Raw genomic sequence first — 21,605 nt, 5'->3', positions numbered from 1 at the left:
AGGGGAAGAAGCATCCATTATCTGCATATTTTATTCTAATTATTAACTTGAGCTTACCAATGGAGTCTCACAAAATTGGCTATTGCTCCAAACTGAGCTCTAAAGCCAACCAAAACCAAAGCAAACCAAAATTAAAGCAAATAAAATAACAAATAATGAAACATATTTTTCTGATTATGGAAATAATATGAACCCATTGTGAAACATTGGGAATACAACAGAGAGGGAGGCAAACCATAAGAGACTCTTAAATATAGAGAACAAACTGAGGGCTTATGGGAGGGGCAGGGGAGAGGAGAAAATGAGTGATGGGCATTGAGAAGGGCACTTGTTGGGATGAGCACTGGGTGTTGTATGTAAGTGATGAATCATGGGAATCTACTCCCAAAGCCAAGAGCACACTGTATACACTGTAAGTTTAACTTTACAATAAATTATATTTAAAAAAACCATATAACATAAAAAAATTTTGGAATACATTAGGAAACTATAAAAAGAGATAAAATTCATTCATATTTAAGAGCCACCATTTGGTAGTCTAATTTTTTATGTTATTAAAATTAATCTCATATTGTTAATAGTATATTATGAAAATAGCAATGATATTACCCAATAAAATATTGTCTACAAAGATGATATAGTTTATGTTGTATAGTTTATGTTAAAGATGATATAGTTTATGTTTTATGTATATGTATAATGTACATATTCCTATAAGTTTTGCTTATTTTCAGTTTTTTATTATTAATTAAAACTTCAGGGAACAATAACATATACCCATCTTTGCATGAGGATAATTTCTAGAAGACTTTATACATTAAAGACATAAACATTATGAAAACCCTTGATGTAGGCTGACCAATTGCTTTTCAGAAAAAATGTTATTATGCTAATCTCTATAAGCCTATATGACAGGGCAGATCTCAGCACACCTTTGCCACTATTCACTAAAGCAAGAAAAGTTTTGTAGCAAGTACTGAAAAAAATGCCATTCCCTGTATTTTATTTATTTTTATTACTTATTTTTATTTCTTATTAGAATGTAAGATCTGTAAGGGCTGGGATTTCTGTCAATTTTGTCTACTACTCATCTCTAATGCCTTGAGGAATGCCTGGTGCATAGCAGGTGTTCAACAAGTATCTACAGAATAAATGAATAAATGAATAAATGAATGAACGAATGCATGTATCCTTTGAGCTGCCTTGCTCCTGTGGTTTGCTCCTGATGGTTTTCTTAAAGCTTTTATTCAAATTCCAGTTAGTTAACATGAGTGTAATATTAGTTTCAAGTATTCAATATAGTAATTTAATACTTCCATATAACACCTGATGCTCATCACAGCAAGTGCCCTTCTTAATCTCCATTACTTATTTTACCCATCCCCCTACGCACCTTCCCTCTGGTAACCATCAGTTTGTTCTCTATAGTTAAGAGTCTGTTTCTTGGTTTGCCTCCTTCTTCCCCGCCCCCCTTTGCTTATTTGTTTTGTGTCTTAAATTCCACATACAAGTGAAATCGCATGGTATTGGTCTTTCTCTGACTGACTTATTTCACTTATTTCACCTCCAGGTCCATTCATGTTGCCACAAATGATACGATTTCATTCTTTTTTATGGTTGGGTAATATTCCATTATATCTATATACCACATCTTCTTTATCCATTCACCCAGTCAATGGACATGTGGGTTCTTCCCATAGTTTGGCTGTTGATGACAATGCTGGTATAAACATCGGGGTGAATGTATCCCTTTGATTTCGTATTTTTGTATTCTATGGATAAATACCTAGAAGTATGATTGCTGGATTGTAAGATAGTTCTATTTTTAACTTTTTGAGGAAACTCCATACTGTTTTCCAGAGTGGCTGCACCAGTTTGCATTCCTACCAACAGTGAGAGAGGGTTCCCTTTTCTCCACATCCTTGTAAACACCTGTTTTTTCTTGTATTATTGATTTTAGCCATTCTGTCAGGTGTGAAGTGATATTGCATGTAGTTTTTTTGTGGTGCCTTTGTCTGGCTTTGTTATTAGGGTAATACTGGTCTTGTTAGAGGTTTTTTTTTTTTTTTACTGTTTTTAAATTTTTTTTTTGAGAGAGAGAGAGAGTTTGTGTGAGCGGGGAGGGGCATAAAGAGAGGGAGAGAGAGAATCCAGGCAAGCTTGGCACCATCAGTGCAGAGCCTGATGCAGGGCTCGATCCCACCAACTGTGAAATCATGACCTGAACCGAAATCAAGAGTTAGATGCTCAAAGACTGAGCAACCCGGTGCTCCAGTAGTACTAGTCTTGCAAATAAGTTTGGGAGTGTTCCCTCCTCTTCTATTTCATGCAAGTTATTTAAAAATTATTTTAACTACTCTTTACCACCAACCTTTGGAGAGAATTACATTAACTGCTTTCATTCAGTATTACACAATCACAATTCCAACAGCAATACATGGCCTCCTTAAAAATGAGATTTTGGTGTTTGTAAAGAAGATAAACCACTTACTCCATGTTCTGTCATGGGACCATACAACGTAGAATATGTACTTCTAATTCCCATGGCCAAGACATTTTCAGGGGTCCATGAGGTCGAAGCTATTTTTACAACAGCACTAAGACATATATCTGCTTTTTTTCACTATGGTGATATTTGTACTAATGGAACAAAACTCTTCTGGGTAAAACTGCAGAACCCGTAACACAAATCAAGGGTCAAGGTTGTGGCACCAAACCAAACTGTACTAGTATCCTCCATCCTCACGTTCTTCTCTGCCACATGAACTAAACAAACACACAAAAAGAAGACAGTTTTGTATATGAGTGAGAATATATTTGATGAAGCAGTAATATTTTTTATTTTATTAAATGTCGGCCCCTGATTACACACTCTCAGGATCAACCCCTGTGGGGGGTAGAAGAGAGCAGGACGGGGCAGTAGAAGAACTTAAAGTGCAGTGCATTCACAACGAATGCCTTGATATATCCTATGGAATATCCTGGATCTGGGAGAACTCTTTGGAGTTGGTTCAAATTGAGGAAAAGTGTCTGGGTCCTTATTACCCTCACATCACTCAACCATTGGCTGAAAGCTGCTCCTGTAAAGTGTCATGATCTTTGATATGATAGCTTTCTCTACCTAGGCCATTTCCCAGAGAGGGGCTCAGGTAAGGAGTATCAGCTGCCAAAACTCTAGAACTTAGAGCAATAAGGGAGATGATCTTGATGTTTCCCCCAGTGACGTGTCTTCATGTGTATCTCCTTTTAGAATCTGCTTCCCAGCGTGCCCAACCTGTGACACTCTCTCTCTCTCTCTCTCTCTCCTATTTATAGAATGTGGGATTGATGAAAGAGAAGTTCCAAACATAGTTTTATATTCTTTTAGGAACTCATACCACTATTATTGATGCATTATTCTAGGGGGAAAATGCTAACATTCCTTAAACACTACAAACCAGTCGCAGTTATAAACTTCTTATTCTGATCTTACTCAATGTTTGTTAACAATTCTGTGATATAAGTGTATTTATTATCTCCAATTACCGATGGTCAAACTGAAGGACAAAGATATTTAATAACCTAATAAATAGTAGAGTCAGGGCTTGAATCTAGGCAGACTAATTCCAGAGCCTGTATTCTTTTTAATTGGAGTTGTCTAAAAAGGAGTTGACCCAAACTTTACCATAATGACCCAGTCTGGGCTAGTTTGGGCAGCATAATTTGCTTAATAAAGCAAGGTATAAAAGAGCTCTGAGAACTCTAAGCCAAAAACAAACAAACAAGTACATTCTAGGTAAACCAACAAATGAGGACCTACTTATCTATGTCGCTGAGTGGAATAGTCCCATTTATTCACACATGAGGTATGGCATAAATCTATTTCTCTACAAATGATACAACTCTCTCCTTTATGCAAAATCTATATTCCCTTTTCTAGTCCTTGTCAACATAGGCTCCTCAGGTGTGGTTTAGGACATATTGGTTTTCTTGAACATGGTAAATGGTTAATAAATGGTGACCAAGTTAAATAACTTTTGGTACCATCTTGTAGTGCACTGGTTGCTATATTATTCCTATTGTCTTATATTTTTAAAAAAAGCTGCTTTCTTTCCTTAAGCTAGGACACAGGTTTTCTCCCTTTTATGCAGCAGCTCCATCACAGCATCCGCTATACTGCCATGCCTTGTGTCAGCACTCGATAAATATTAATTCAAACTGAATTGAATTGTTTATGAGGGGAGGAGAAAAATGTGAGAGTACTGAGATTTAATATCTTTGGGCTTCCTACTAGAGATTAATCAAAAAGAAACTATGAATTTTTTTTATGACACATGGTTTTTCCCCAGGAAGGCAGATTCAAATGAAAGAGAGTGAATGTGGCATATTTACACACTGCATCTCAGAGCTTAGTAGCTAGGATTCAGTTTGTCTTCATTCTTCTTTTTCTCTGCTGTCTCAGCCTGATTGCAGAGAAACATGGAGCTTAACCTCTATGTGCCAGAGAGGGTGAGCCTGACGGGGAGGTGATTTCTGAAAGCTATACATAATAATGCCTGCTACTTCTGAACACTGCAGAGCTCCACCGGACTGTCTCTCAGACCCTGAAGCAAAACATCCACCAGACTTGAGCAGTCATTGGCAAGTCACACTGTCTTCACAATGCAAGTAATGCAAACTCCGGATGATGCTTCTCAAGGCCCTGCTTGAAGTGTTCTGCTGCATAAACACTTTAAGCCTCTCAGGAGTCCATTCATCTTAGGTTGACCTCAAGTACCTAGCCTGTGCTGAGGACAAATGTAGGATTTGAGTGCTATGCTGTCTTGAAATCATCACATCGTTGTCTATTTTTTGGGAAAAAAAATTCAAATTCTATGAAAACACAAATATCAGCACATTGCTCCTTTCCTTTAAAACCTTCCGATGACCTTCAGTGAAGAATAAAGTGCAGTATTTAATACAGACATGACCCTTGCTTCCATCTCTACTGTCATGTAACTTATTCTCATTCAATTTCTGTGTGTGTGTTTAATTCACCCATACAACTTGTTATTTCATGTCTGGTGTGCTGTGCTTATACAGTTCCCTCTTCCAGGAAAGTCCATGTAGTCTTCGGTCACGTGAATTTTTCAGGAGAAGTATCATGTCTTCTAGGAGGTCTTGGATGAATCCCCAAGTTCATTCTTTCAAATAATTCTCACTGAGAATCTACTACAGGTCAGTTATTGCTCTAACTGCTAGAGTCAGAGTGGGAATCAAAAGAGAAAGGTGCCTGTTCCAGTAGCACCAACATTTAATTGGAGGCAGAAAGACAGAAAATAAATAGGTAAGAAATACATGAGATACTTTTAAATAATGAAGAACTATAAAATAAATAAAATGGAGTAATGTGAAAAGAAGATGATGTGATGGAGGGTGTGAGTAGTTCCCAGCAGGAACAAATGGCTTAAGTTGAGGATGAGTTTGGCATGCTTGATGAATAAAAGCCAATGAGGCCAGAACTTGTTGAGTGACAGGGAGACTAGAGAGGTAGGCACAGGCAATATCAGGTAGGGTCATGTAAGCTATGGTGAATAGTCTGAAATATATTCTAAAATAATGACAAGTTAGAGAAAAATTTTGATTGATTGATTGAGAATGTGAGCAAGTGGGGGAGGGGCAGAGAGAGGGAGTGAAAGAGAATCTGCACTATCGGTGTAGAGCCTGATGTGGGGCTCGAACTCATCGTGGGGTTCGAACTCATGAAACATGACCTGAACCAAAGTTGGTTCAAGAAGTTAGAGAAGAATTTTAATTGGGGAGTGATAAACTCTGACTTGCAAATGAAAACGTTAGCAGAGAGATCAAGCTGGAGGCTTTTAGAGTAACACAGGAGAGAGAAACTGGTGACTTGAATCACAGTTGAGATCTACTTTCAAGGCATAGCCAGCTGGACCTACAATACATTGGACCAGTCAGGAAAGTGGAAGAATAAAGTGGGACCAAGTTTCTTTCTTTATTGCTCTCAAAGCATCCTGTCTACACCAACACTGGTTAAAACCATATGCATATATGTCTGTCTCTCCCACTGGCTTGAACATAATCTCATCTAGGGCAACTGTCTCAGTCATCTTTGAAATCTCAGGACCTAGAACCATATCTGGCATGTGGCAGATATTCAACAGATATTCACTGGATTGAACTGAACTGAATTTATTTATTTTTCTCTTAATGGAGTGAAGTACTTCAGGTTATTAGTCAGTGGGAGGATACTTTAATGAAATATTTTTCATGGACTTACTATAAGAGATTCTTTGAAAGAATCGTGAGTGAAGAAGTATTCACTACACTTGCAACCCCATCTTTACTTCTGAGGTTAAGGCGGGTTTGACTCTGACTGTGACCATCAGATTTTTACATTTTCACAAAAGAGTGATGAAAAGGGAGCTAAATAAGTTAGATATATTTCTACTATATTTCTTTGTAGTTCCTCACTGGAGAATAGTGATGTTGAACCCATCAAAAGAATTGCCTTACCAACTATCAAAAGTCTGTGAACCACAACATAAATCATTGTCCTAAAACTTTGTTGTTGAAAATGTGCAATACTCCTTTATATATAGTAAATGACTAAAGTGATTCAGTGTCCTAAAAATGTTAAATATGAATGAGAAACAGTGTTACATATGGTAGGTGATAAGCTGCTATTATAGAGTAGAATTAATAAAAATCGCATGTCATCATTTAGCAAACATTTACAGAGAATCCAATTCATTGTGCAGTGTCTTGGTTACCTACAATAAATAAATCAACTTCAAAGATTCCTCACAAATCTGGTGTAATGACAGTATTGGATAATGACAATTGATGCTCTAAAATGAAGTAATGAAAGTTTGATTCATATGCACATCAAAAGACATTTTTGATTCACTAACCACAAGTGATAAGGAAAGGCACCAGCCTTTCAAAACAGAATGACACAAACAGAAGGGTTAGTTGAAGCCTTGTAAAATGATTACTTCCAAAATGCTAACTTGAGCTATAAAAAGGGCTGTGAAAAACATGTACCTCACTAAGTGTTTTACAAAAGACTGAGGTATATAACCAGTGGACTCTGTAAACCTCTTGTCCCCCAACTTCTGTGTTGCCAGAGCTTGGGGGATATGGGAAGATGCTAATCAACAGGCATAAAGTTTCAGTTAAGCAAGATGAGTAAGCTCTAGAGATCTGCTGTACAATGCACCTATAGTCAACAATACTGTTTTGTACACTTAAAAATTTGTTAAGAGAGTAGATCTCCTGTTAAGTGTTATTTCCAGAAGAAAAAAAAAATCTATTTGTGTTTACAAGTCCATGTAAAAGAAGCAAACTCTGGAGGAATTAAAATAGTATTTGTGAATCACAAGCAATAGTATGAGTTAGTTTAACCATAGATCTTGTTAAAATCTATGGTGATGAGAGAATGAGAGCTTAGAATAGAGTATGTGTGTGGGGTCCAGGTTATAGGTGATTCAACGAGGTGGAAAAAGACCTAACCTGTGGATAAGAGGAGATGGGGAGTGTGTGCCACCACGTGGGATTTAAAACAGTAAAAGTTGGATATTTGAGGAGCTAGGAAGAGGACATGAATAAAGGGATGGATGCCACAGAAAAATGGACTCAAAAAAATTTTTGCCCAAGGCAAATCATGTAGAAGGGAGAAAAACACTCTTTTTTGGTTTTGAAGGAAACTCCTGGCCCATTTCGGTATTGGAAGTTACATCCTTTAGCTGTGGTCTGTGTTAAAGAGGCTTTTATGGATCTGCCTAGGGACTTAAGCAATATCTTTGAAAGACATATTTATGGGAAAGTGCATTTGAGTTTTCAACAATTGATTTATAAGTGACTTTGCAGAAAACAGACCTTGGAGGGTTACTTCTATAACTTAAGTTTAAAGTTAAATTTCAGTTTTTATATGTTCCTAAATCAGAAAGTTGACCATGCTGTGACTTTAAAAAATACTCCTGAATTTGAAAAAGAAATGGCTAAGGTTATTTATAGATTTGAAAAGACCAAGTCATTTTTTGTTTTAAAATAACCACTGAACAAATAAGAGTTAGTAACTCCTTTTTACCGAAGTCTTGGTTCTTGTAGCCTCCCCAGTTGAAAATCTTATTATAATTTCCTGTTGAATATTTACTAAATCCTCCAAGGCTTTTTCTTTTGTAGTCATTATGGATTTGCACTTAAGCTAGGCAGAGCTGGAAAGGCTACCAATAACAGAATCAGAAATTTCAATCACAAGGAAACTAAAAATGTCATTTCTAAAATACTGAAAAAAATCTAGGAAGAGAGTAGATATGGATTTGTGACACATGGTAGTTGGGTTTCAGAATTACATGTTAAAGGCTTAAAGTGAATCTGAATATAATATAGCTTTAGTTTACAAAGCTTACTACTGAATTTAATTTTTTTTTTAATTTTTAAAAAGATTTTTGCTTAGGTTTATGTGACGGCAACCTACACTAGCTACTGTGTGCTTCACTTAAGTAAAGCCAAGACAATTTAAACTTCTTTTGTCTGACATCTGGGGAAAGGTGTCAGAGTGCCAAAGCCTTGATGAAGCATCATTAGAGTGCATAAAATTACCCAGGGAAGATTTTGCAAGATACATCTGCTTGAGTCTGTATCTATATTTTATAAAATCTCTCTAGGATGGTGATTCTGATTTGCAAGCATGGCTGGGAACTACCAAGACTCAGGTCTAATATTTGGTTCCATAAATCTAAAATCTCCTGTATGGTCCAAATAAGGATGTAGGAATGACTATAGAAGAGCTCAGGAAAATGCATGGAATAGCTCTTTATATTACTATAATTATGAACTCTACACCAATTTAAAAAATCAGCACAAAGACCTGTATGCAAAAGAATTAGTGAGGAAAATTGTAAACTACAACTTCATGGTACCAGGTACTACAAATGACACAACACATTTACAGTACTATAATGCTAAAAGAGATAAATTTAGGCTTTTGGAAGTTGATGATTGAATTTCTAAATTTAAAATAAAAAGCTCAGCCACCCATATGCTTGGTTCCAAGTACACCCTGCTTTCATATATTTGGATGCTTACTGTCATATTATTTTTAGAATAGCATTTGGTATTAAGCTGGCACAGGCATGAAAAATAATAACATTCATCTACATGAAGTTTTACATATATTTTTTGGAAAAAAAGGAATTAAGAGGATTAATTCAACTCTATTATGGTTTCAAAAAAACTATTGGTAGGTGAGTACGACTTAATTTTTTTCACTGTTGAATATCAAATGAATGTGATGTAGATTAATTTTGCTCTCATACCCCAGCACAAATATAATTCCACACAACACAATTTACAAGAAAAGTGTGCTAATAAAATACAGCTCTCATTATTAATATATAACTAGCATAAGGTAAAATGCCATCTTTACTAGATTTATAATTTGACTACATAAATATTTAAAAGATCCCTTTAATTTTTTAAATTAATATTTGCTTTGCATTTGTTCAAGGGAACTCTTCAAATGACTCACATTGCTTTTGAAATGCTGATATGCACTTATATGTATTATTTAAATACTCATATTCTTGACGTATATCTAGATTTTTTTAAATGGTGAAAATAAAACTATTTTTAGCCACTAGAAAAAACAGACCAGGAAGTAACAGAAAAACAATTTTAAAACTGTTAGTGACATCTTCTGAAATGTGTGTATGTATATGTGTGTATGTGTGTATGTGTAATATATATGTATACATATATGCATATATGTATATATATTATATATTTAAAATGTTTAAATTAATTTTTATTTATTTTCTTTAAAGTTTATTTTGAGAGAGAGAGAGAGAGAGAGCGCAAGAGCACACACAGGTAGGGGAGGGGCAGAGAGAAGGAGAGACAGAATCCAAGGCAGAGTGCACTATCAGTGCAGAGCCTGATGCAGGGTTTGAGCTCACAAACTTGCGAGATTGTGACCTGAGCTTAACCGACTGCACACCCAGGTGCCCACATTGTTTATTTATTTTTGAGAGGGAGAGTGAGAGCATGAGCATGGGTGAGGGGCAGAGAAGGGAGTGGAGGACACCAAATCCCCGCAGAGCCCCACATGGGGCTCAATCCCACAAACCATGAGATCATGAATTATGCCGAAATCATGGATGCTTAACTGACTGAGCCACCCAGGCACCCCTGAAATATATTATAATAATAGATACATTATGGAAACTTTAATAAGTACCTAGACACATATTCTAGGGGTTTTAGGTCTATTAACTATTTAATACAATATAATACAATAACTGTAAGAAGTAGTTATTGCCTATTATTGACGTTATTTTATGGATGTTAGTTGTCCTTCAATCTTCCCTTTTGCTTCTACACTTTATCCAATCTAACAGCAAATCCTATTGGCTCTACTTTCAAAGTTCAGCACAAAATCTAATATTTTCCATCAACTCAACTACAACAATCTTCATCTAAAGTCACTTTCATCCCTTTACCTGGATATTTATTGCAAAAGCCTCCTAATTTCCTTCCATCCATCTGTACTTCACTACAGTCTCTGAATATAGCAACAGGAGTGATATTTTTAAGACACAGATTATATTGTATCTGTACCCTAAACCCTACAACAGCTTCATGTCTTACTCAGAGAAAACACAAAGTCATTACAATGGCCAACAATGTCCCAATTCATTGTTTTTACAACTTGGTTGCATATTACACTCAACTGGGAGAACTTTGAACAAATATTGATGCATGTGTTGCACCAAGAGATTCTGATTTAATTCACCTGTGATGCAGGCTGCAACTTGGGATTGTTAAAAGTTCTCTAAATCAAATGAATATAACATACGGCCAAGGTTGAGAATCATTTCCCTTCAACATTTGAGTCCGTTTCTGCCTCCATCAACTCTCTGATTATCTTCTACCACCTATTCTAGCCATCATGACAGGGTGACTACATATTTTATTAACCCAACTGCAGCGTAAAAGGGTCAATATTAGCAATTTTGAAGGGACCATAGACATGAATTAGCACTGTCTTAGGCAAAAGAGGCATATAGTCATAAAGCATAAAGACAATTTGTAGCTCCTTGGGTATAAAATGCTCCAAAATGAGGGCATTGGAACCTATTCTCTTTGGAACACTTCTCCCCAGGTATCCATTTGGCTTGCTCCCTCACCTTCTTCCACCTTTCCTCATATGACACTTTTCAGTAAGACCTGATGTGTTCACTCAATGTAATACTGAAACCTAATCTCACTCCCACCTTTACTGTTCCTGCTTTTTTCTCTCCATCTGATGTACCATATATTTTGCTGAATTCTTTATTTCCCTTCCACTAGATTTTTTATCTCTGTTTTGTTCACTTCTGTATTCAAGGCTCCAGAATAGTACCTGGGGTTCTACAATCTGTGAACACATATTTGTGCAAAAAAAATGAATGAATGCTTTGTCAGCTGTTTCATAATGGGCAAGTTACCTATTGTGATTTGCCTCAGCTTCCTCATTAGTAAAATGGGGATAATAGTAACACTTACCTCATAATGTTGTCGTAAGCACCTGGTGAGTTAATGAATTCATGGAATTGAGAAATACCCAAGTCATAGAAAGCACACATAAATGTTATCTACATTAGTTCATTAAAGATATTCATCTTCATTTTTGCTTTAGCCACAGATTCTTAGGTCCACACCTGGAAATTGTCACCCCTAAAACTGCCTTCCTTCAGAAATCTTAAGTATCAATCTAGTGTGTTTGTAAACCAGACCTCAGGAGAAAAACAAAACAAACAAGCCCCAATTTGTGGCGTTTGCCCATTTGTGTGGTGTAAATTCTTTCCTCATACCCAATTTCAAGCTACTAATAGTTTAACAACCAGTTTTACAAATTCCTGGCCATTTAATCATCATCTTTTGCAAGCTGGTATAATCTGTGGTATAACAAACCACTGCTAGTACTCTAGTTTCTGGTACACTTTTCTTTTCCTTCAGCTCTCGCATCCTCACCATACAACTATCCTTCCTCTTTTACGTAATAACAACACGCAGCTGATGACATTTCTACTTGTTTCTAGTCTGTCAGTCTCTTTATTTCCTTCTTTCTCTATCCTGGATTCACCAGTTGCTTACCTGAAAGATTCTTTTTCCACCACTCCAATTCTCCTTTAATACCGGTGTTTCTGTTGTACTTGCTCTACACACAACACTACCCCCCACCCCCCAACTTTGGTCTGATCAGCCACTTTTCCTTTTAACTTCAGCAATTATTTTAAACATTGACTTTAAATTAAGGTTTGTTCTCAAACTCCCAAATAAACTCTCCTATTTCATACAGAAATGCAACAATATCAGGTATCATTTCCTTCAATTTAATGCTTCTCATAAATCTCTCTAGGTCCACAACACACAACCCCATGAGTCTTGGAAGATGTGGAGGCTTCTACTATTCAAAGCCAATCCTCTACCAAGGTTCTTGATTTTGTACTTTCTCATCTCCTGAGATATTTTGCCTTGCCAATGTATGTTCTTTAATTCCCTATCCCCCAGTGTACAAATTCTCTAAATTTCTTTCTATTAAAAAATACCCTTTGCTTTTCTTTTTGTCTACTAGCATTTGATTTACCTCTTGCCTTGCTACCTCAGCTACTGTTTACCTAAAAAATGGTCTCCATTACCAACTCCTATTTATCTTTCAATCTCATTTTGCCCTATACATTCTGTCTGGGATCAGCCCATTGAACATGCGCTTGTTGAGATCACTGAGGACTTAAGTAGTAAATCCCATAGATGCTTTCCAGTTTTTGTTTTCCTGACTTTCTCTGCTGCACTGGTGACAACTGCTTATTTGTTCTTGCCTGATGTGTAGGACTCCATGTCCTCATCTTCCTCCTTGTTCTTTTTTGACCACTGATTCTTAGTTACCTTTGGAGACTCCACCCAGCAACTTCCTCTGAGTGGCACATCACGGAGTTCCAACCTTGTTCAACTCCTTGCCTTTCTCTAAACTTCTTCCTAAAAAATATCATGGTTTGGGTTTTATAACCACTTTTATGCTAATGACTGCCAGATCTTTAACTTTGGTCAAGATTTTTCTCCTGAGCTTCAGATTTATATTTCTTATTGCTGTCTGGACATTTTCACTGCATGCTCCATAGACCTCTCAAATGGAATATGACCCAAATGAAATTCATCATCTCCCAACTACCAGCCCATCCTGTTCCTATGCTGTATCTTCCTATCAGTTGGTAGTACTACCTTCCACACATTCTTTTTGTTCCTAAGCATCCTTTCCTGACCACGTTTTGAAATATGGTTTCCCTATCCAATCTGATCCTGTCAGCTTCTGTTTTTAGTAATTCTCCCCCAACCTTTTTTTTTTTTCTGTTGTTATATGGATGACACTCCCTCTTGCTTGCTCATGTGACTGTGCTTTGCAAATAATGTATCTGTAATGTCAAACGAGTTGAGGTGGCAGCAAGAGGCTGTAGCAAGAACACAATAACATATTAAACTGAAACCAGTGGTATTATTTTTTTGAATAACTGAATTTTGTGATTTGATCAACATTTTTGTGGTTGGCATGTGGTATCTCAAGGTTTTAAAGTATTTTATAACTATTATTATTTGGATTGCTAATTAATATTGTTATAAAAATGTAAGTCCAAAAATTTAGGGGGAAAGCAGTTGTCAGGTAAAGTGTCACAAAAAGCGTTTATGAAATCCTATACATAGTTCAAGAGAGATTGTATAGGGATGATGGTCAAGATTACACTTAATTCACACTAGTGTATTTCCTTGGAAAAGTTAGGAAAATTTGCACATCAGTAAGGTCATACATTCTGAGCAACAGGGCTGATGCTCTCCTTACTAAGTCAGAATGCATTTTTTTTAAATTGAAAACACACACACAGTCACATACCTACGTATATCCCATCTGCGTGTGCACATGCACACACGCGCACATACACAAACATAGGCACTTAACCACACCGCCTCTTGCCAATATGTATCTGGAGGAATGTCCATAAGGATCCTGAACAATAGAAGATTTATGAATCCAGTGCAATATCACAGCCAGCCAGCTACCACCACTGCCACTAGATTGTAATTTTGTACTTAGTTTTGCTACCACTGTTTCATATAAAAGTAAATTGAAGTGATTTTCAAATATGTGGGAGACCAAAGGGAAATCTTTTCTGCTTCTAGCAAGCACAGAATGCTATTAATGAGCCATGGATGACTTCCCTACAATGCAATGTACTTAGCCACTTCCTCTTTCTGTGCTCACAGAAGCTGCGATTATCAAATTCTAAAGCAGTAGTTTGAAAAATGACTTCGTTTTTGAGAATTTGTGGGAGATGTGTGTGCATATATATATATATATATATATGCCTGCCATGGGGAGTTGAGCATCTGCTATTGACACAAAGTTTATATACCACTTTGAGCTTCTGGGATAAAAGAGATATGATTACAAAGGAGGGTAAGAATATTAAAGAAGAGTAAGAAGGGAGTATTTGGCCGTGTTTTTTTTTTTCTTTCTCATGCATGTGATTTTTATCTTAATAGAAATTCTATGTGCAGACAGGAGACAAGTTCACATGGGGATATGGCAGTGAACTTATAAAAAGAATAAGTAATTTTATTTTAAAAAGTGTATAAGAACATGGCTTTTTGAGTCAGAGACTTGAGTTTGAATGATCACTCTACCACTTAGTGTGTTATGTATTATTTTATAAGCTTTAAAATAATCAACTCAATGACACTTGTATGAGGTAGATGCTGATAATATTCCCATTTTATAGATAAGTAAGCAGAGGCACAGAGAAGTTAGTAACTTTCCCAAGCCACAAGGTCACATAGCTAGGAGGGACAGAACCAAGATGATCTGGCATATATTGACATTCAGATTCTTACAGCAGTGGTAATGATAGCCACCATTAACTGAACATCTATTCTTTCCCAGACTGTGTGGCGTCTTACCTATATAATGTACAAAAGCCAAAAAATATTAGTTTTTAAATTTTAAATCATGAAATATACCACTTATAAACAGGTATCAAGATGCTTCTACATAAATATTTTATTGATAAGCTATATTTTCTTTATAATATATTGTAATTAATTCATGATTCAGCAGGATAAAAAGGATATCTGAAGCTAAGAATTCTTTCCTAATTTGCTGTGGCAGTCATTTGATCCCATTTTCAAGAGCAATTTAGATTGAGTATGTGCTGCATTTATTTGCCATTATATTCAGCTCTAGGATATAGTTGATGCAAAAAAAAAATCCATAACTTATCCCAAGCATCATTAGAGAATAATGTTGGTATATGTCTGATAAGAATGAGTTTTTGAATAAACATAATGGAAGGTCCTAACTATATATGCATTTCAAAGTACCATAGGTGGTCCTGATAATTTATTCTAAAATAATTTAGCACATTTACAGGAGAAATGAATACAAGTTATAAAATAACATCCCGAGAATGGCTACAGAAAAAATAAAAACAAATAGTTCATGTCCCCAAACACTTATGAATTTCATTTTGCTTTAAAAAGCATACTTGGTTGAGAGACTGCATTGTGTGAGGAGTATTGCTCTGTAATAACTTGATGATTTTGCTGAATTCAGCTTCTGGCATTGAATCTGGGCATCAAGTCCAGTCACAGGGTAAATATATCATTACTGCTAATATTGAGAGAAGTCAGAAAAAGAGGGCATGAACTCAAGAAAAATAAATGAAAATGAGATTTAAAAAAAGAAAGGTAAGACACAGAACTTAACCAAATAACATAGAACAAAAAATTAAATGAAGAAAGAATGCTTGAGACTGTTTTTATCCTATGAAAATGAAGATAAAAAATAATATAATATATTCCAAATAGCAAAAGTCCAGTCATGTTATAAGAAAATGGCCATATCTCTGCAGATAGATGAATATTTGAGAATACAATGACATTCAAATATGTGACCTCTGCTGGGGATGAAAAATATTTACTGTAGTAATTATTTTTTGTATTCTGTTTTTTTTTTACTATCAGTGAGTATTTTTGTAGCATATGATGGCTTTTTAAATATTAAAGACATTATAAATACATTTGAAATATAACTTCAAGATTTCTCTGTTATTCTCTACTACTATGTGAGACAAATGATTTTTGTATACACCATACTTTCAAGGATAAGTCATTTTAAAAAGAATGCTTTAAAATTTTTTGTTCTGAAAAAAATCTCTGCTAGGGTTTTTTCTTTTTTCTTTTGTTTTCTGAAAGTCAGGCAAACAAACTTAAGAGTGATAAAACCAGTTTTCTGATATGAACTTGAGTCATTATTCGTAAATATACATCAATTTAAGGGGCTCAGCATTATAGATCATGCATAAAACATCATGCTGAATAGTTAAATGTGATAAAACAAAATGAATGTTTATGTGAGACAACTGAGTTTCATTTAATCTCTTTATAACATCATTTGGAAATATATATATATTAATAAGGCATGTGAATTTATAGGAGAAATCAATTATATTATTATATGTATATACTCCTCCCATTGGTAACACACTAATGTATCACAGTATCGGAGAAATGCACCCTAGAGAAAATGTTGCTATTCTTCATGGAAAAATCCATGAATAACATTATGTAAAAATTAATTTATGATAAATGATTTAAATCTAGAACTCAGAATATCTTATTTAAATGCCATCAGAAAAGAACACCTCACCCGTAAAAAGGAGTCTAGGGATCCATTCTCCATATATTCCACCACAATCATTACTGGTCTGCCTGCAAAAAGAGCGAAAGAACACACAAGGATTAGAGCAATTACGGAAATATGTGCTGCAGTAAGAGATTTCCAGCTGTGGCAGCTAAATTATTTGTATTTTATTAATAGAAACTTCATTTGCCAACGTGCTTCTACAAAAGTCTCCCTATTACACGTAGGCATCTCCCCTTTTTTTATGGCATCATTTCTGTTGAGTTCATATAAGGAATACAAATTACAAAGGAATTAAGCATTTCCTTTTCTGAAGCCCTGCAATCACTTGTTTATATTATGTTCTTTTTGTCCTGAGCTTTTCCTAAAAGATCATGAACAAGCTGAAGGCAGGGTTTAAGCAGTCCCTGTAGCTGCCTTGGCACTTGCAGAACACCTTGTCCTATAGTGGTGCAGTCACTGTGGCTGAATTACATTAGACTGGGCATTTCTGAAATATTCCTAAGGCAAAGATGAAAGGAGAAATTCATAAATTCTCTTTAAGAAATTATAAACCATTAGTCATAGTCTGCTTTTAAGGGCTTTTAAGTAGAAAAATGTCAGTAGATTGATGAATACTACCAAGCTGGTGGGCTTTGCAATAGTTCTTGATCATGTCTTTATTGGACATAGATTAGATCAACAAAACATTGATGACAGTGCATGAAAATAAGTAGCTCTGATTTTGTAGTCTAGTAACAGAAGCTAAAATCAGAAACTGAACATCATTTATTTCTTCTTTATCATATCTATTTGCGATTGCTACAGTTCCCAATACCTCTATTAGGTAGAATATTTGACATAAATAACTTAGATTTGTTTCAAAGAAAAGAATCTATTTGTTCTGCCAATTTGCTCAAGTTTAAAAGATAAACTAATTTCAGATGAAGAGAAAATATTTACCTGAAATAAACATATATGACATACTTATTTTTTACTTCTATATTCCTTGCTTCTCATTGAAATTTTTAGCAATTGAATCTGTACTGTGCACATTTTTTCCTCGTAAGTACAAAGAAGATCTGGAAAGAAATTATGTGTACCAATGATGGAAATATTAGACCTCATATTGTAATTCATGTCTCTGTTATGAACTCAAAGCCTTGTGGGTTAAAAAGGGTGACTGTAACAAATTAGTACAATGTCTGCAAATGCTAGATTTTACATTTGAATCTATATTTTAAAGAAAGATGTGCTAAAGGTTAAATGTAGTAATAAAGCTCCCAATTTATCATGCATAGTATTAGAATCCGAAGAAATTTTCCATTTTGGTGGATTTCCATAATGTTCCTCAAAGTCATTACTTTCACCCAAACACAGATATAGAACTTTATCAGAAAATCCTGAGGTCAAATGAACTGTCAGCACTATTGTAGCAAGGAACTAGAAGATCCAGATTTTAAATCTGACACTTTGTCATGAAATCTTTTATTTGGCCATTGGTTTCAGAGAGCTTGGAAACAGGAGCTGAATGCAAACACTTGGTTAGCAAGGTAGGGAAAGTAAAAGATCATTTTTTATACTTATATATGGAAATTCTGAGACTGGTATTCCAGTTTCAATTGTAATGGATCATGGATGTTAAGGGGAAATGCTGGGTTACTACAGTGACTGCCTGAGTTCACCTACCCAGAGTTAACCTTTTCAATCTACCTTGACCATGCTGCCAGAGAAACATATATATACCTCTCCCTAAGAATGTCAGTTTTGATACAAAAGAGCCTGCAAGCACTTCGCTTGTATTAATACAAATTATTATTAGCCCTATTACACAGATAAGGAAATTGAGATAGAAAATTAAAGCCCTTGCCCATCAAAGAGCTAAGTGGCAGTGTCGAGTAATCTGTCTCAGAGTTTAAGCTCGTAACTTTTATGCCGTAGGTGCCTCTCAGACATAATTTATAGATCAAAGCCGTAAGGCTTATCCTCCTTTGCTGGACCTCATCTCTCCTAACTAGCCCTGTCCTCTCCTACTCCATTTGTTGTTATTATCATCTATACTGGTTCAATCCTGCCTCCTCTCCTTTCCCTTTTGGTATTCCCCTGCCAGGATTATTTCCCAATTTGCTTCTCCCTGATCTCACCTCACACCTCTTCCATGAAAGTCCCCATGGTGATATTTCCTCTAGTGGCATTCCCATCACATCTATTGTCTGCATTATGAAATGTGCAATGTGAAACTCTGAATGTGAAATGTTCTATATTAGGTTGTTTTTCTCTCTTATTTTCCCATAGATGCTATGTCTCCCCCCATTCATTAGGTTTCTCAAAGCTACCTCCCGTAAGGCTGAGCAGAGTAGGTGCTTTATAGTAACGAGTTGATTTTTCTCAATGACTTCGTAATTCCTCAGAGAGTAACACTGAAGTATTTCAGCAAGATTCTAATCTATGTGAATACCAAGTACTTTGAAATTAGTTCTATCTATAACTCCTTGGGAGACACTTTATACAATCTTAAAATTCATCAGTGACAAGTTTCATCTTCTCATTAAAGATAATAAAGAGTCAAATGAAGACGCCCCTGGTTTCTTGTGAATTATAAGCTTCCCACCTGAGCTCTGCATCTTTTGTATTTTGTGCAGTAATGCCAATTTAGAGCTGCTATTATTAAACTAAGGAGTTGTTTTATTAGAATACTGCTGGAATCTAACCTGTTATTTGTTTCCTAGTGATTTTCTATAGGAGGGTTAGTTACACTGTGAAGATTACAAGCAACTTTATAGTCTATGATTACATGTTATAATCAACAAAATAGATAAGTATAGGGAAATTATGAAAGGATGGTATTCAAATATGTGGCTAGGTGAGAGAATCCTACTGGCAACAGTGCTTTGTCTGTTATATTTTTAAATATGTAAAAATTATACAATACATTATTGCTCTTGGAAAATATATTTGGGGGTGATTCTATTTTTATAGTTTCAAAACATTTCAGCTTTTCTCACCTGTTTTCCAATTTTGGCCACTTCCCCAAGTGCCTCATGTTACAGAATTAACTTAGTATTTGCTTTGTACTGAAGTCAATGGACAAACTCCAGGATCCTTGAATGTTAGTCAAGTCTCAACATCCCTAGACTTTTTTTTAGAAGTCTCAATGGCTTGCTTTAAGAAATTTTCAAAAACACTTCTTGAAGTCACACAAAAAAGTGAATTTCTTTCATTTTCCTTCAAAAAGTAGCCCAGAAATGTTTATTGGTATGTTAAATTACATTGGAATCAAAACCCTGTAAGAAATCACTTATTCATATCCTGAACACAATGAATCACAAAATCCCAGATCATCTTTTTCTGTTTTAGACAAAAATTACTTCCTTTAACTGGGACTTTAATGTACTATTGACTAATGATTTTTTTTTCAAATTTACAGTTTCCTAATACTTAAGATGATTTTGATATGGGTGGTGTTGAGAAACCATATGGTGATAAGAGTATATTTTTCTTGTGCTGTTGTTAAAGAAAACAAAATAAAGGAATTCTTTAAATGTTCTAGGAAAAACATTTTGCAAGTGAAATAGTGTTGTTTGTTTGTTTATTTGTTTGCCTCAAGAAGGTATGTGAAAGAAGGGGATTACAGGGATTTAACATTTTCATATAAGCAATGAGTTTGTACTGGATGTAGAATTTTGTATCAGCTTGGCCATTTCTAATATGATGTCAGTAATATCAAGAATATAAAGAAATCACAATGACCCCCAAACTCTATTGTAGATTTAAAACAATTTTAGTTTATTTAACATTATATCATGTCTATATTTTATCTACCACATAATAAAGTTTGTGGTGATAATTTGGATTGACAGTTACATTGCCTGTATTTATCTCCTCCCCAGTTGCAATTCAGGACTTTGGAGCCAGTTACTTAATCTATTTCTACCTCCCCTGTTTCTGCTATAGGGATAGTGAATTATAATGATCTCAAATGGATTTGATAATTAATACTTTTCTTATCCCTCTAAGGCATTCAAAAGATATGGATGACATAAATTTGAACAAAGTTATAATATATTAAATAATTTTTATTCACCAGGTAAGTACTAAAATTGGGGAATTATTTTTCCCTTATACTGTTGACTGGTGATTATCAGATCATGTCCCATGTGAATCTTAACTTTAAGGGATTCAAATCAAATCTTAACATTTCCCCTGAACCTGCTTTCCCTCCTATATTCCTGTTGGGGTTAAAACATCACCATCTACTTAGTTACCCAGGCTTGAAATCCCATTTTAATATTGGACTTTTCACTTTATCAAACCCCTGTCCATGAGTTATTAAGTTGTGCTGATTCTATATAAAATCTATTATCACTGCCCATATTCTGCCTTTATTTTCTCTTGCTTCACTTATTACAATAATCATTTGCTGGTTGTACTTGTTAATACTTATATAATCACTGTTTCAAAGAATGATCCAACTTTTTTTTTAGTGCCTACTATATATAAGTACTCTTCTAGTTTCTGAAGAAACACAATCAATACAAGGTCCTTGCTCTCATGGAGTGTATAGTGAAAAGGAGAACGGAAATAGGTAAACAGTCAATTACTATAAAGGGCTAATGTTTCATTCCCTCCTTTAAGAACTTGCTTTACTTATTGTCTTGTTTGCTGCAGAATTAAAATCTACACTGCTTGGCAATAAATTCCTGAACAATCTCTTCTCTGCCTTTGTTCTAGTGTCATCTTTTACCTCCCACTAGTTCCCTAACTCCTGTTTTTCAAATTATCTAGGGACTCATAATTCATGAAGTGTGGCTTTACTTGTACCTCCCTGTCTTCCTTGGAAGACTGCCTTCTCACTGTTTCCACTTGGTAAAATCATATACTTAAAAAAGAAAAAGTAGAACTTAAATACTGT

At 35.2% G+C, this 21,605-nt stretch overlaps 1 protein-coding gene across 1 annotated transcript in view; it reads right to left on the bottom strand.

Moving 5' to 3' along the window:
• Window positions 1-21,605, bottom strand: part of EPHA6 (EPH receptor A6) — an 882,015-nt gene that overhangs the window by 116,661 nt on the left and 743,749 nt on the right. Inside the window, exon 14 of the mRNA XM_043593917.1 lies at window positions 16,721-16,782. Coding sequence (XP_043449852.1) covers window positions 16,721-16,782 — 62 coding nt within the window. The remainder of the gene's footprint in view (window positions 1-16,720; window positions 16,783-21,605) is intronic.

Source organism: Prionailurus bengalensis, chromosome C2 (assembly GCF_016509475.1).
Source record: "Prionailurus bengalensis isolate Pbe53 chromosome C2, Fcat_Pben_1.1_paternal_pri, whole genome shotgun sequence".
Lineage (NCBI taxonomy): Eukaryota > Metazoa > Chordata > Mammalia > Carnivora > Felidae > Prionailurus > Prionailurus bengalensis.
The sequence above is the reverse complement of the archived record's forward strand: the minus strand, read 5'-3'. Positions and strand labels throughout refer to the sequence as shown.